The 17,285-nt window shown below is 34.7% G+C and overlaps 2 protein-coding genes across 3 annotated transcripts; one reads left to right on the top strand and one right to left on the bottom strand.

Annotated features, from left to right (window-relative positions):
* The first annotated feature begins 625 nt into the window (after positions 1–625).
* LOC145640640 (mRNA export factor GLE1-like) lies at positions 626–11,073 on the top strand. 2 transcript variants are annotated; one of them, XM_081691891.1, is made up of 15 exons: positions 626–1,020; positions 1,103–1,282; positions 1,399–1,563; positions 1,894–2,014; positions 3,374–3,522; positions 3,763–3,934; positions 4,569–4,752; positions 5,662–5,771; positions 6,015–6,085; positions 7,465–7,546; positions 8,269–8,355; positions 8,784–8,867; positions 10,089–10,220; positions 10,320–10,442; positions 10,518–11,073. In XM_081691891.1, coding segments are annotated over exons 1-15 (1,944 nt in total). In that variant the 5' UTR covers positions 626–1,018; the 3' UTR covers positions 10,800–11,073. The 2 variants fall into 2 exon arrangements, with proteins under 2 accessions (XP_081548017.1, XP_081548011.1); XM_081691885.1 differs by having other exon boundaries at positions 4,563–4,752.
* A 127-nt stretch (positions 11,074–11,200) lies between these two features.
* LOC145640671 (E3 ubiquitin-protein ligase RGLG5-like) lies at positions 11,201–16,807 on the bottom strand. Its single transcript, XM_081691912.1, has 12 exons — positions 16,649–16,807; positions 15,447–15,906; positions 14,917–15,001; positions 14,691–14,831; positions 14,494–14,607; positions 14,293–14,390; positions 12,831–12,910; positions 12,623–12,728; positions 12,403–12,530; positions 12,033–12,285; positions 11,840–11,896; positions 11,201–11,751 (listed from the first exon to the last, which is right to left on the bottom strand). Exons 2-12 carry the CDS (start codon positions 15,780–15,782, stop codon positions 11,671–11,673), a joined length of 1,479 nt encoding a protein of 492 aa, XP_081548038.1. The 5' UTR covers positions 15,783–15,906; positions 16,649–16,807; the 3' UTR covers positions 11,201–11,670.
* Between the last annotated feature and the right edge of the window lie 478 nt (positions 16,808–17,285).

Below are 17,285 nucleotides of genomic sequence, written 5' to 3'. Positions count from 1 at the left end.
AGATTCCTCATCCGGAACGAAATTTGGAACCCATTTCCGGATAGTCAGATAGCTATCTCCAATAATCCAAGGACCTTGAGTTAAAACAAACTCATAGTCTTCCATATTGTTGAACCTAACCACATAATAGGCGCAACCAATATCAGTCAAGGAGATCTCCCCCTTCAAACTCCATTTCATACGCAACTTCTTGATAAACAATTCATAGCTTAATCTTTTATCAAATAATTTGATAATCAAAGCATCTTTCCACGGCCTTGAGTTTTTTATCCTTGGATAGATGAATAACAGGACAATCTTCATCCTCCTCCGACTGTTCAATATCATCCTCAGAAACATCTCCTTCCTCTAACCAGAAATTCGTGATAGAGTTATGAGAAAGAGAATGTTGAATTGGAAAGCTTAATTATATTGATGTGATTCCATGAGTATATATAGTACATGAGTAAGCAATATAATACGACTAGATACATTGGAGTACTTGTCTAGGAACATCAACTAAGAATAAGGGATATCTTTAACTATCAATCTAAAGAGTAAATCAAGGGATTGCTAACTATAAACAATATCAATAAATATGATTTGATCACATCCTTTACAATTCGAACCATTTGAATTACTCAAATCCTTTGCAGCTTGGATAGCACAAGTATCAGCCACAAATGAAGGAATTCCAGCATCAATACCAGCAGAATTTTCAATTTCCATGTCCTGAGACATGTGATTTGATGAATTATTCTTGAATTTCTTATTCGAACGCTGAAGGATATCAGTTTCCTCACTCGAAAGTGCTTCGCTGTTTCTTGAATTTCTTAATTGCTGCGTTTTTAGGGACGCTGCGTTTTGGCATCTTAAACTATCTCCCTCTCGCGCTTTCCCTCCTCCTGTCTTCACTTTCTCTCTCTTCAACACTACCAATAATTCCACCATTGCACTTCTTCCAGAAAAAAAATTAGGGTTTAAATTCCTAATTTACTCAACGATCTTCACCGAATTTTCAATCCCTGATTAATAAATTATGTAAGTTTAATTTCATTTTCCCCCTAATTCTAAGTTTTCTTGTTCAATTTCTTGACATTTATTTTGTTTGCTTACATTGAAGGGGGATGATTAATCTGGAACTACGATGTCCGAAGAATGTAAACGGCATGTCAATCGATCCTAACCCTAGCTGGAACCTCGACAATCTTATGTCGGAATTGAGTTCGTTAGAGTCTAAGCTCTACAAAAATGGCACTGATTCTTCGTTAAACCCTAAACCTTTCATCAAATCACCAGCTCGGTAATTAGCTATGCTGTTCTTCAATTTGTATTACTTTTAATTAGAATTTTGTGTTTGTTTTTCGTGAATTGAGTTAGTTTATGGATTTGTGTAAGTGTGTGTTCGTGTGGTTGTAGAGATTTTCGCAAAATTGGAAGAAGAGAAAAGAGTGTGGAGAACTCGAAGGCGTTCGTAATGCGAATAGACGATTTTGAGTTGGATGAATTTGATGATGATGATGGAGCTGAAGCTGGAAGCTTGGTGCCATCCAGTCGATTTACGTTTACTGATATTTATCTCAGGTATTGTTTCCAAATTTTAAAGAAATGTAGTTACACAGATGTTGATTGTTATGTTGGTGTTCAAAATTGACAAGTAATTACATTGCAATAGTTTCTTGTCTTTTCAATTGAAGTTATATGCATCAATTTTGTAATCTTTGGCAGGTTAGCGATCTGTGACAATTAAAAAATTAATGGTATGAGTTGAGGCAATTGTTAGTAAAGAATATGATGGGAAGATTAATATGTTTAACTATCATTTTATTAGAAAATATTTAAATCTTCTTTGGGTAACAGATTGCAAAGATAGTGTTCTAGTGTAATATATACTAAGATGCTTAATTCTTCTAGTGAAAGTGATGATTCAGACGATGAACAAATGCAACAAATGCAAGTTTCTGTCATGGATAAAATGGGAGTGGTAGAAGGTGCATTCCTTGAGGTGACGCATGAACACCAGCTCGGTGTTAAGGTTTGTTCTTGCTTTTATCTGGTTTGTTGCATTTATCAGCTATCTTACTTTGTACCCCTTGAAATTTTGCTAAAATGTCTAATATGTTGTGTTTAGCACCAAGTTTGTCTTAAATCTCAACTGTAGTATTGTATTAAATGTGCTCTTAGATCAATTTATTTAGTGTGCTTGCTTCCATTTTTAAAATGTAATTTACTCATGTCTAGTGTCCAACTGTCCATACACCATGAAGTTTCATTTTAAAGTCATATAGCATTCTTTTCAATTCGTTGGACTCTCACAGAAAATTATTTTAATCCCTACATTCAAAGAATGTTGCATTGTTGCAGCTGATATCCTCCACATGCCCTCCAAATTTCTTAGCTATCTGATTTTTATCTCTGTCAAATTCGGTGGGTTGGAAGCTATGTTAAGTCAAAGGCCTTATATGATCTTCTGAAAGCACATTAGAAGGTGAAAAAATGATGAAGCAAAGCATTTTATGTAGTTCCCAACGTTTTTTATTAATAAAATTTAAATGCAAAATTTATGTCGAATATCTTATGTGTAATATAGTTGTGCTTAGAAGCTGCTTCTCTCATAAATTCTTAGGAAATGATAGATGTTGTTTGGTTGAGTATGGATAGCTCCACTAACCTAGGGGAACCTTAGTAAGCAGCTTCCATTATTGATAAATAGAACTTCCCCAGAAAGTGTTACTTTCCATGATTTTGTCAATCAACAAACTTCGTATTATTTCCACTCCCTAGGATTTTCACTTCCCGTGTATTTTGGTGTCAACCGAACAACTACTCTGTCATTGTTCAAAATTCGTATAATGTTATATAATTATATAAAGGCAATTTTAGACAATTTCTTTGTGTTTCAAAAAAAAAAAAAGTCAATTTCTTTGTTTCTTACATTCATGGACTTAAGCCTAATATAACATTTATTTAAGAACATAGGGAGCATATATGTTTTGTGTAAAATCTGTATAAATACACTATTTTTGTCTTGTGGGTGTGTGCTCAATATATGAATTAAGATTCATTTTCTAGAACTTCAGAACTTCACACCTTCCATTATAAAAGAATGCAAGTTTCCAAAAGCAACCTTGAAAGGTGTGGCATCAATTTGCCCTTGTGCAATTCCTTCTAAATCATATACTTGGAGGGGGGAGGGTGCAGGGCGGACGGTTTTAAAGCAGACTCCCCTTTCGTTAGATAGAGAACTTATAAATGTTGCTTTTTAAGGACATCAATGTACTTCATAAGATAGTAAAGATGCCACTTGGATTCATTTGTAAATTTCCTGTTTTTGGGAAGGAGAGGTTAAGTTTTTTTGAGGGGCAGAAATTAATGGTTTTAAAAAATCTGACAGGAGGAAATCAGGAACCAATTAGCAGCATTGGAGACACAGTTGGTGGCTGAAAAGGAGAAATCTACATCAGCCCTTGTTCAAGTTGAGAAAAACATTGATGTTAGACGGCAAATGGACAGAAAACTGGATTTGCATTACCAACGCAAGATGTAAGATACCACTTAGATTCATTTGTACTTTTTCTCGAGTGTTGTGGACCTTGTGGGTTCATCCCTTTTAGATGCTTTAGCATTGGCTGGATTTGAACCTATCTTTGAGGTTGTCACGGTTCAAGGAGTAGATGAAGCTGTCCACCCCCTGCGCCCCCTAGATCTTTTTTTTTACTCATTTACATATGTTGACTAGTCTACTTAGCTTTCTCTTTTTTTTTTTTTTCCAAACCATTGCAGTGCTGAAGCTCTTGATGATCACTTGACAGCCATTCAAAGGGATCATGAGCACAGATCACAGTTAGAAGAAAGAAAAATAAGAGATGATGCTGCTGTTGAAGAAGCCAAAAGAAAAGAGAAGGCTTTACAAGAAGAAAAGTTGCGCCAACAGAAGGCCAAGGAAGATCAAGAGGTTTGTATACTTAACACTGTCATATAAACGATAGCCTAAAAAGGAGCAAGAAAGGTTGGGGGTAAAAGTTGGGAGATACTAGAGAATGGATTTATTAATTATTACAATTAGAGAAGTACGAAATTAGATTTAAGAGGATATTTCTGTTTCACTTGGGTAATTAAATGGACCATTGTCACCTTTATTTTCTGTTTTTGGGCTTCTGAAAGCCAAACAAACAACCCTTGCTGATTTTTGAAATTACCTGACTCTAAACCACATATTGCTATTTCTGATTTTATATTTTGAAGAACTTCCAATCTCAGTGCAGTTCCATGCATCACTTGTTGGATGTTCCTATGGGAGTCATGTCAGTCAACTTGGGTTGGCTTCTAATTATGTGTTGCACTCTGAGAACAAACTTTTTCTGTCAAATTTGACGGAACTCTGGTCGTCTTATGATGCATGCTGCATTCTAATGTTCATCAAGTATTCTTTCACCTGAAGTAGGTATTTTGGACTTTGGAGTATATCATAACGTTGAATAGAGAGAGCTGCCTTTGAAGCATATAATGTACTCTTAGTTCTGTCTACATTTGATTGGTTTTATCTATTTATTTATTTATTTTACACCCTCTTTTCTTGTTAGGTGCAGGCTAGACTTGAGGCTGCTAAAAGAGCTGAAGAGGAAAGAAAAGCTGCACAAGAAGCTGAAAAGTTGGCTAAAGAAGCTGCAGATAAAATGAAAGAGGAAAATTTGAGGAAGGATTATGTTAATGCACAAAAGGCTGCATCAATCACATCTGCTGCAAATGTTTCTAAGGAAATGAAGTCATCAGGTATTACCACTTTTTTAGTTTGATTTAACAATCCTACATGGCTTTGTCTTATTGGGGTAAAAAATATACTCTCTTTCATTGTTTCAGTCTTGATAGCTTAACTACTTAAGCATTTACTATGATAGTTGAAATTGTCTGCTAGCCGCCTAGTTTAGAAAGGCAAAGGCCACAAGGAGGTTCAATGATTATGTTCAAAGCTCTCGCATGACTGACCTTTATGTGTCCTGTATTGGTTGGCTCATCTTTCATGACTGTGTGGTTATATATTCTCATGGTGTAACAACCGGTATAATTCTTCTATATATTTTTGACTTACGTTGTCAGCAAGCATTAGATAACAACCTTGAAGTATCAAAGTGCAACTAAAGAAGTGAAGTGTTGTGGACATTTAATATTAGAATTCACTCTTCAATGTTCAAGGTTTTCTGCCTTAGGAACTCTTGTTGACATCAGTATATCAAGGTTTCATTGCTGGATATGTAGAATGTGTTAACACCTGTTAGAGAGATGTACTTTGGTTACTGTGAAAATACAGTACCAAACGTAGTGCAGATTCATGACCCATCGATATTAAGCCATTTATTCTTCCTACAATTTTTAACTTTTAAGGCCAGATTGGTCAACTATAGGGTCAAGATGAATTTGTACCATAGTATTTTGGCAAGATGTGCTAACTGTGTGGAACATTACTAGGTTAATAGAGCTTCTTTGCTTGTCATTGAAATTTGTGTCAGCTTGCCCATTGCTCATTGTTTAAGAGACTTTTTACAAACTATTGTTTTCCCCTCATTCTCTTCCACAAGAGTGACTTTATTTTCTGTACTTCCAGCTTGTGTTGTATTGATTTTTCATTCAACACTCGTCACCTTAATTTTCTTTAACCCAATCAAATGATCCTTCCGGTTGTAGGTAATTTAGTTAGGGCTGCAGTGAATGCTTTGAAGCTTGAGGAGCGAAGGCTTCAGATTTACAAAGAATTAAATGATAGGAACCAGTTAATCATCTCTGGTTCTCATACGGTAATGCCTGTACCCAATATTTTCTAACAGTTGAAGATCAGTTTTTTGTTTCATGATCTGCACTTTTGCTATTTCCCTCTTTTCATAGGGTTGCTCCTTTTTTTTTTCTTTGTGTGTGTGTGTGTTGGGGGGGGGGGGGGGTTTGAGGTGTATGGTTTGATTGTAGGCTATACTTCAAGTATTTTACCCAAAAAATCTCATCTATATGTCACGCAATTTAATTGATATGTTGTTTGTCTACAGAATTTTGTCCCCAAAGAACGGGATATTAAAAGGACAATAAGACAAATAACTGGAACAATAGACAACGTAAGGTATGTCTTGCTCTGTTTTTGCTGTTAACTTTGGTATGCTGAAGTGGTGGAAGCCGAGCACAATTTTTATATGTGCTTTTGTTAATTGTGATTATTATTTAAGTGTAATATTTTGAATGTGCATCTATATTTCTCGGACATGACTACTAGTTTGTGAGTTGGTTGCTGATTAGAAATCAAATTAGATGCAGTATGAAATAATGCGAGAAATATGATTGTAAGTTGCCTGATCTTCCCTATTATGTCTCATAAGTAATTTGGAATAATATGGTTATAGTTACTTTGATGTTTAAAAGACTTTTTGATGTAACTCCATTCACCCCGCAATAAACTTCACGTATGGGTTTTGCTTGTAGGTTAAGAATAGTAATTAGAGAGTATAAAGTAAGTGATGGTGTGGGAATTTAGAGAGAATAGAAGGAGATAATATTAGAATTTGTTTTTACAATGGAAATGTCAAGTTTTTCTAAAGCGGAGGATGTAGTATGTTTTATTTGACAGAATTCTGTACCTTTGAATTGTTGACGTTATTTGAGGTACGTTAAATTAGTGACTTTTGCTGTACTTGGTTACTTTGGTGAAACGTTTGTGAAAGCCAAAATTATCTATCTGATAGTAGTTATTATATTTCAATTTGCTATGCTTGGGTTCTATGTTGAACTAAGGATGTATCACCTAAGTAAATGACTCCTTGTTTCTTCCCTTTACAATAATCTGCTAGTAAGGACTTGATATCAGTCAAAATAGAATTAAGGTACTTTGCTACAGCCTTGGAATTGAAACATAGGTCATTCCGTTAGTGAAAAGCTCTTCTATAAAAGATTTTCAGCTTACCCATCCACGAAAAGCTGTTCTTTGACCTGTAATTTAAATATGACCATGACATCCATCAGAGGTCATTATGTGAGTAGCTATTATAATGTTTCCTTAAGGCTGTTACGTGTATATATAATATGGAAACTCCTGTGGAAGAACTATAGACTTAAGGCTGTTACCTGTAATTATCATGAGATGTGTTATTAAATATTTAATAGCATGCAGGTTTCGTTGATTTGGTTTTGAAAGATTTTTTTCATAATAATCTTTACTTCTCTGGGTTAATTAGAGGTGTGTAAGGGCTGGGGTTCATTAATCCCCTTGGACTTCCATGGGCTATGGCAGTATTCATAATGAATTGCTGTAATCCTGGCAGTTACCCTGTTTGTTGAATTGGCACATTGTATGAATGTTTTTTTTTTTTGAATTGACTGCAGGGTCCAATATGAAACTATTGTTCTTAAATGATGTGTAATTGTATTGAGTGTTGCACTTGATAACTGTTGGCGTTTATAGTGTCGATTTGATGAATGGACATGTTCTTAAGAATTTACTTTATGCAGATCCAAAGCAAGTAAACTGGTGGAGATTCTCAAGGACCCAGCTTGCCCTCAATCTGTTTCTATGGCGATGTTTGCGAAGGAGGTACTACCTAGAATTTGATCCCTTATAACAATTGCTTCCATAAAGTTCCTCGCTAGCTTGCTCATCTTTTTTTTTTTTTTTGGTAACCCCATGTGATGTCATAAACTATTTAACAGAAATAATTCCATGGCGCCTGTGATACCGAGTGTGGTTTCTTGATTGTATTGATTTAAAAAGTCTAATTTTGGAATGGTATTTGCTATCACTTTGGGTATTATGTCACTCAAAAAACTGAGAAATACAATACAAGATTGGATTTTAAGCTCATTACTATGTGTTGCATATTTACTGTTAAATCCGTTTGTTTCATGATACCGTAGTGAGCATTTAGTGTAAAATTGAGCTGAATCTGTTTGTATTCCTTCTCATCCTTGCAGCAACTTATATTGATGTTATAGGCCTTTGATACTCGTTAACCTAGTTGTAGACACAGCTACTAACTAACTATTCATGAATTTTAAGTCTTAGAGATATCTAATAGTGAATTACTAAACATTCAGAGTTATACCTTGAGTAACTTGCCTATATCCTTCTGAAAAAATAAATTTGTATTAAAACTGAACTTGCTCTCTATCAGTAGTCTTTGGCCATTGTTAGAATTCTGTTTTCTGATGTGTAAGCTTTATTATGTATGTGCACCCAGCATATCTGAATATTCTTCAATTCTCCCTCCATAGTTATCTTGTACATACGCTGATGCACTTTCTTATGTTGATGTACAGATCACCTCTATTTTTGAAACAACAAGCCCAAAGTTCAACAGCTCTGCTTTTGCATGTGGTCATGTTATCGTCTATGTTAGTTCACAGGTACAGCTTGGTTGCTGCTGCTGCTTATGTTTTTATATATTCTTTGGGGATTTTCTGTGTAATAAACCTGATCACTTCTCTGCGAAGTTGTACATTCGAAGGAGGGAAACTAAGTTATGAGAAAAAAACATTGCCTTTTCTTATATTGGATCACCTTCAATAGACGGTTTGAACTGAGTCATACGTCTTTTTGACATCACCATTGTTTAGAGGGGTAGGTGAATCTTCATAAACCCCTCAAACTGGTATAACTAGAATTATATGGCCAGCCCTACAGCTGACTTAACAAAGCGTATCAAGTTGCTTATTGGATTTGGAATATTGGGGTAAGGCAGAGGGATTATTAGGGTAGTTAAACCTTTTTCCTAGGACTTGATCTGTATTATGCAGTTTTTCTTGATTTTGTATCTGTTTATCTAATAAATCAGGTCCCAGCTGTCATGGATTGTCTCCTTGCTGAGTTTCACAAGGCTTGTATATACACTGTTCCAAAGCATATAATGTACTCTAAGGTAACCATTGAGCTAATTTATGTTTCGATACTTAGTCTGGAACTAGCCTCTTCTGTCTTTTCTTTGGTCCTTTTGTTATTATTTGTGTTTCTCCCTTCTGAGCTCCTTGCCTAGCTCTATAGTACTTCAATCATATTAAAAATTAATTTCCACATATCCAATGTTCCATCTTATGTCTTTACCAATTTACATTGTCTGATGCATTTTTCCCATTTGATTTCAAAATTCACTGCATCAATTGTCTGCATTGATTACAAGCCTATGATTCCCCCCCCCCCCCCCCCCCCCGGCATTTATTTTGCTGATCTTTCTAGGCTTATGTTTTATAGATTTGACAAAGTTTTACATTTACACTGGCTGTCACAAATCTACCTACAGGCCTAGGACTGGTAGTAACTCTGTCAGAGATAGATATGTCTGAAGGTGTTAAAAAAATACATGACTTTGTGGAAAGATGAATGGAGGAAATTCTTATAACGATGGTTTTACACCAAGGGTCTGTTGTCCTATTACTCTCTGCAACAGGCTTGGATGAAGAAATCCGTCAGAGATGAGAAACATCGTGGTGTTTAGTTTTTATTTTGGTGGACTAAAGCTAGAATCTCAAGAATTTAGTCAAAGGAGTAAAACTGAGTGCATAAAGTGCTATTTTTGTATTGGGAGAGGAGGCAAAGTGTAGATACTGTAACATTTAAGGTGAAGAAGTTACCCATTATTGAATGTTTGAAGTACAAATGGTTATTAAGTGATCGGTGTCTGCCTTTAAAGTTAAAATTATATATTAAAGAACAACCCAATCAGCAGTATTATATGGGCTAGAAATTTGAGAATTTAAGGATCATATTAAGAAGATGCTTGTAATAAAGATATGTTGAAATAGAAATGTGGAAACACAATGGGCATAGATTTAAAAACGTAGATGTTCAGAAGGAAGTTGGGGTGTTAATGGAGATTTCAAATGTTAAGAAGACTTGGTTGGAGGAAGATTAAAATGATATGTGCAAGAGCTAGTAATGGATAGAAGCGAATGGAAAAAGAAGATTTATGTTGACAGCCACAAGAGATAGATTATTGGTTTATGCAACGAACTCCATCCATTTGGGGATAAGGCTTTGTTTTGTTGATGTTATTACTTGTTTGTCCATCTTTAATTGATTTAACAGCAATGCAACTCTCTGAAATATTAAAATTGATATCTATCTCTCTTGTGTATACAATTAGGCTGCATTTGAAACAGAAGAATCTTATTACAAAGCCATTGGCTATCGAGAAGAAAATGGGAAGATAGAGACAACAGATAGCTATCTGGAACGGATCGAATCCCTGATGAAACTATATGGGGCTCTAGTTCAGGTTTGCATAATTGTATTGCTTTCCAAGAAATTGTGGAAATTGCTTTCAATTCCCTCACATGTCAACTAAAATCATGTGTTATTTTTTTCCTTTTCATAGACGGTTGCTCAGGGTGTTCAGAACAAGCATGGCTTGGAAGAAGGTTGGGTTTGGCTTGCACGGTTCTTAAATGTTCTCCCACCTAATCGATACACTGCTGTTGCTCTTGAGGCTTTCCTAGAAGTAAGTTGGCATATATTCGGGATACTTGCTCTTCATGCCTTTGATATATCCTGATATATTTTGTCATGTACACAGATGGCAGGGTTTGCTCTCCATGGAAAATACAAGTCCCAGTTTGTAAAGGTACTAAACACCATTTCAAGGGAGTTTGTGCCTAAACTGAGAGCTCGAGACCCTAATGCTGGTTCAAAGATAAGTAGGATTCAGGAATACATAGAATCACAGAAGTTTCTACAGGAGCCAACAGGATGGCGTCTTCAGGGTGCTTTGCTGTCACACACTTTTGTTCCAGAAGCAGATCGAAGACAAGAGCAATATCACCATGCTCCAAGCAGACACTTTACCTATCATAGGTAGCTTCTGATGGTATAGCAGCTGCTGTGAAGTCATAGTATATTATAGAAGGCAATATGATACGTCTAGTGGTCTCATTTTTGGTATTTGCATTCTATGTTGAATGTGGTAGATTGGGTTCTAAAACCCTTAAATAGTTAAATGTCTTAGAAGTATCCTTTTTTTAGTGAAAGAATTATCCCATTAAATTATATAGGTCTTCAATGATTGAGTCTTCATACATGTAATATTATAATGTTGAAAATTAAATCTACAAATGATATATGCTTTTTGTACACATTTTTGTGTGAATAAAAAGTAAGAAATTGTGGAGTTCAGTTGATTGAGGTGAAAAAATAAATACTCGGTAAAAAATAAAAAAAAAAGACTTCTTGATCTACTGAAATTGATTTGAAAGTCCAAACTTAGAAGAATCAGTTCTTTGTATTACGATAGATACTGAAAGAAAATGGTATTTACATCAATGTGGTTTTTGTCAACAACCAGCCAAATTACTGCAAACAGGGCATGAAAATTATTAGGGTATGCAGAGAGAAGTAAATTGCCATAAAGAACAGATAAACAAAGATAGCTTTACAAAAAAAAATACCATGCCAATCAATCGCAATCGCAGCTGATTTTCCCTCTAAAACCCCAAATCCTACAAATTCAATGCAACACAGCGCATCAGCATAACCAATTTGATCTTGGGGCTGAATTGCAGACAGTTTCTTCACTCTCACAACTGAATCGCCAAAAACAGATTTCCTCCGTAACGATGACAGTTCGGATGGCTTTAGTTGTGTGGGAAAACCAATAAGATACCACCTCTAAAATCTAATGAACTACTCAAGCTAGTAATACCACCTAAACACTTCAGAGATGCTGAAGATCTTTAGTACAGCCTTATTCTGGTCTCAATAGAACGACGGCAAATTGGGCAAGAATCCAGAAACTCTCCACAATCACAGCATGTCTGAATGAAAAGATTAAGGACTAATATAAGTAAATATTGACGGATAGATTGAATAAAATATGATAAGATATGCTTTTTGATAAATTACCTGGTGCCCACAACCAAAAGCCATATTCTTAGGACTGGTGATGCATATAGGACAAAGCTGTTCCAATAAAAGAAAACAGAAGATTAATCTTTTCTTATGTGACAGACAGACAAAAATTATGTTACTACTAATTTTATAAAATAAAAATTTTAAATAACAATAATTATTAAAATAAAAAAAATCAAAAGATTACCTGATTTTCATTAGCAGAAGTTGAGGGTGGAGTGGTGCTACTATAAGGAGAAGCTGAGGGTGGTGCTGTGCTAGTGTAAGCAGGGGTTGAAGATGAACTTGTGCCAAGTCCAGCTCCTGGATAGGGATAAGTTGGAGCGCTCTTCTGAAAACTGTTAGTGCGAGAATATGATTTTGAGCCACTACGTCCAGCAGCAGCATTGTATTGAGGTGGAGGAAGGCAAACCCTCTCTGGGCAATGTCCAGTTCTTCGGCTGCTCCGTATGCAGAAACTCAGTCAATGATCCTACTTTTTAAGGTATAAAGTGGTACTTGGAAAGGGCAAAAAAAACGGGGGGGGGGGGGGGGGGGAGATGGGATGATATTATTACCCTAATATGCCGTGTTCAAGGGTAGCTTTATATTGGGAAGGTATTTCCATCAAGGCTGAGAGCGCAAATTCTGTTTGCTTTTTTGATGGGTCCATATTCTTCGACATGATTTGCGTGAAATTCACAAACTATCCACAGCAAATATTCAAAAAATTACTTGCAATGCCAAATAAGAGAAGAAATGCATCATCACTTTACCACGGGATTACCCATTGCTTACTTGGAAATTATCAAATGCCCGAGCAGGAATGTTATCATCAAACTCTCTCATCATATCCCATGGGCCATCTCCCACTCCCACCAGAACAATTGACAGTGGATATGCACTACAATTAAAAAGACATAAGAAAGAGTTAGGCAGAATTCCGCAAAAGAAAAGAGTAAAAGAGAATAGTTAAGCAAAGAAACAATTTTCTGTCCAAACCTACCTTGCTTGAACTATTGCCTCAATAGTCTTTTGCTCTTGTGGGCTAAGGTTGCCTTGCTGCGTGTCAACACTCCTTGTCACCTGATGTGGTACACCAATTCATAACTATCAATGGAAAGTAGCTCTACAAAAAGGCAGGAAAATCTCTAGAATTACCTAAATCCTAATATATGACGCGTCATGAAAAAAAAAAAAAAAAAGTGAATAAGCTAAGGAGAGTACAAAAAATTACAATTTACAAAAATGAGTAACAATTTTGCCAATAGAAGATTATACACAGAAGCTGACATGACAGATTGATTTTTCTAGCGAGTTACGTTGGTACCTTACGAGCATATAATGATATGGAACCTCACCCGATCGTACATTTTCCAAATATATATCTCTGGCCCTAATGGTAAGATTCATTCAGATTTCATTTTCTTTAATGTTCCATGGGCACAAGTCATGATGAGTAGATACAAAATTACAGCCTGCCAGATAATTTAATCCCCAACAAGTGTTTGTGATGAGGCTTCTAGCAGAAGCTAGGGGTGTTAATATTGAACTTTCTAACAGCTATATACCAATCAACATTGAAAGGTGGTTAATGCCTTTGTCTTAGAAATACATATGTGAAGTTTTGCTCCAAAAAAACAGAAAGAAAAAGAAATACATACAAACTTACAAAGTATTAGACTAGACAAAGGGTTTCTCATGGTGAGAAGCACCACCTTTGGGTTCTTTTTCAAGGAAAATAGATGAAATGGAACTGGAGGTGCAAATGGTAATGTGAAAACTAACACTGAATAACAGAAAAGGGTACAGGGGTAGCTAAGTGGCAACATAATACAAGAGGCTACAATATGTTTACTAGGGGTGATTATGGATTTTAGTTAAAATATAATATAATTTCACCAACGTAAAGATTTAGGGATTGGAATAACTGCTCCGTTCCCATCCTCCACACAGATTCAGCTTCATTCTCAATATGTTAAAAGGCGTAACGTTAAGATGAAAAACATATTTTTATTTATTTTAAAGTCGATGAAAAATATACTTTGATATAATCATTGTTTGGTAGTCTTGATATAAACATCCATGTTGAATTTTTACATAAATACAAGCATCCACATGAACTAACCTTATCAATAATCAAATCTTTATAAGACCTAATTAGTTTAATTATTTTATTTAATTGTCATACTTGTACTAACTATATTCATTGTATTATCAAACATTAATTTACATTTATCAAATTTGGCTTATTATGAGCTAATTATAAGACTTTATTGGCTAAAGATTTCATAGATTCTTAGCATTAGTCATAAGGAAGTAGTCAATTGGGCTCTACATAATTAAAGATCTGGTAGCCTGGCAATGTTTATTTGGCTTTACTTTAACTAGATGTAGAAGCATTGTGATCCTCAGAAGGTATCACCATTCATGAAAAGAATATACAGAAAAGAAATAGCATGAATAACCTGTCCATCAGCAATAATCAGCAAAACATGATACTGTCCACCACTTTGCTCGACAATTGTCATGGCCATTTCAATAACTGGAGCAAATGAGGTTGGCCCTGCCATACAAGATCAAGGATTATGTAAACTAGGTAGTCTATTATTACTAACTTCTATGTAGATGCTTCCTTTAATCACCAATTGAGGAAAAACAGTACTAACCAGCTAGCCGAAGTTGGGGAACCAACTCTCTATACCGTGAGAGAACTTCCTCAAATCCTTGGCAGCATCTATCTTCATCATAGAAACTGAAGACATCTTGGTCGTGGGTAGATGCTGCAGAGACAATTAATAAGTGAGTTTGCACGCAGATAAAATATCATCAAATACTTGGCCACCCAGCTTGTGATAATAATTACCATCTCCAAATCCATAACATGGGATCAAATTATCCTCATCGAATGCAGATAAAGTTTTTCCAATAATTGATATCGCTTCCTCATAGGGGTTTGGATCATTTCCAATGTGATGTAGACTTCGCCTATTGAATGACTTAGCACCTGTTTTCAACAAAAAAAAAGAAAGAATGAAGCATAATGCAACAAGGATAAAAATAAATCTAAGCTAAAAAGGATGAAGTTATACCTGTCCATTCATTGCTCTTTGTAAAGTCAATGCCAACAATTAGATTGGAAGACTCAAGCCCTGCCTGCGCAAGTGCTGCCGTAACCTACAAAGATGTTTAAATGTCATTTATTCAAACACTTTTAAGCAAAAAGTTTAATGTCATGAATGATACGGTATTAAAAATAAAAATAAAAATAAAAATAAAAAAACATATATTAAAACAGGTTTCTCAGCAAACAAAGTAACAAAAATAAGGCAAACAGACCTACAGTCCAGCACCTATATTATTCTCAATGAACAGTCATTTCTTGTCTACCTCTTAATTTCTATGGTAATTCTTTCCAACTTCCAAGTTTCAACATTTGATAAAACCTAATAATTTTCGAAATTCAACCACATATGTGTCTAACAAAATAATATAACATCTCCAAATGAGGTCTTTGATCTATCATGAATTTTTTTTTCTGCCACAGCCAAAATAACAATAATCATTCTATAATTTTGTAGAAATTGAACAAAGTTTCATAAAATAAACCACAAGGCCTAACCTCATCCAAAGTACGATAGTTATCTGCAATCCTTGAATACTTTCTTTCCAACGTCTTCTTAGGCCGTGTAGCACTTGGAGGAGGAACATAACTCTGAGGCAATGGTGAAGGAGCGTACTGAGGATGATGAGATGTATGAGGCGTTTGTGGTGCATAACCTGGCTGGGATGCATATGGAGAAGGTGGAGGAAACCCATAGTTTTGGCTAGAAGCTCGGTCATATGATGACATTGACCTCCTCCTTGACGAACTTTTATTCCCCATTTTTACTTCGATTAGACCACTTCTCCAAACGACATACACCAAAGCAACCAAAAATGCAAACCAAAGCAACATAAAAACCAAATTTTAGCAAAGACTCTTTCCTCAATCAGTAGAATAACTCCTAAATAGGAGAATGACAATGAACTCCACAACGACGATTTCCTCCACAACGACGAAAGAGCACCCTAATTTAAACCTGAACAACGATAAATAACAACAATCAATCAATCAATTAATAATCTCTCAGAATCAATCAAACCATATAATGGACCAAACCAAAACCTCGAAAGCGACGGAAATGGTGGATAAACACAACACAGCAAACTTCAACCAACACTTTTCTAGGTCTTTTTTTAATTTAACTCAAAAGTCTATGTCTTCCTCACCTAAAAGTTTAAAATCAAATCAACAACAAATTAAAAAATTCAATAAAAATCTTAGTATCATCAGAAACCCCCAAGAAACTACAAATTCAATGAAATTTACACACGTATATAAAAAATCAAAACCTAAGGTAGTCAAATTAAACCTTAATTTAAAATTTATGTTCACATTTTAAAGTTAATTAGTTTTTTGCACGTAATCTCAATTTCTTGGTCAACATATCTACTCTCTGCTACTACTAGTCGTACAAAAAATTAAAAATTAAAAAAAAATAAAAAATTAATTACAATGCGCTTAAATTAGAATTAAATTAAACTAACTCAAGAATATTCTGAAAATCAAAATGTAATTAACAAATAAAAATGTCGAAATATAATTGGATAACATAATAATAAAAAAAAATTAAAATAATATTCAGTCATAATCATAGATTCGCTATCAACAGATTCAACACAGTGATTAATTACATAAAAAATAAATCACATAATCACGAATTTAAACAACAAATTATGAAAATCAAACCTAAAAAAAAAAAGTAGAAAATAAAAGCGTACCTTAATCCAGTGTAATTGAAGCAGAAATTAGAAAGAAAAATTAGAGGAGAGAGAAAATGATTATTGTTATTGTTGCTGTTGTTGTTGGAGTGGTTTTTTTTTAGGAGGAGAGAGAGTCAATGGGATTCTGAATGCCAAAAAGACTTTTTTGCATCTAAAATTTTTAGTTTGTCTATTTTTTTTTAAAGTATTTTTTTAATATGATTGATTGATTATAATACGGAATAAATAAGAAAAAGACATTCGTAATTTAATGTGTAGCGTATATAGTTTGTTTCCCGCTGTATTTTTTTGTTGTTTTGTAAATGAGGAAGAAGCTTGGAAAATGGAAACTATATATATTTATGACTTTGGATTTTTTTGGGGGTAAATTTGTGTTACGTGCTAAAAGTGTTCTGTTTTTTAATAGGGTTATAAAGTGTTTTGGATATACTATGTGAATAGTTTGCATGTGTGACATGTTTATGTTTTGATTTTTTGAACGATCTTATCTTAAATGATTATACGAGTAATCTTTATACAATACAATGTATGTATACTTTCTTTCAAAAAAAAAATACAATGTATGTATACTCAAGGATGACATGATACGGAGTATAACCTATTTATAGAAATGTATCTTAATCTTGGTGACTTA

The sequence above is a fragment of the Chenopodium album genome, chromosome 1 (genome assembly GCF_948465745.1).
Source record: "Chenopodium album chromosome 1, dcCheAlbu1.1, whole genome shotgun sequence".
In the NCBI taxonomy this organism is placed as follows: Eukaryota; Viridiplantae; Streptophyta; class Magnoliopsida; order Caryophyllales; family Amaranthaceae; genus Chenopodium; species Chenopodium album.
This window is presented reverse-complemented; position numbering and strand designations above follow the sequence as displayed.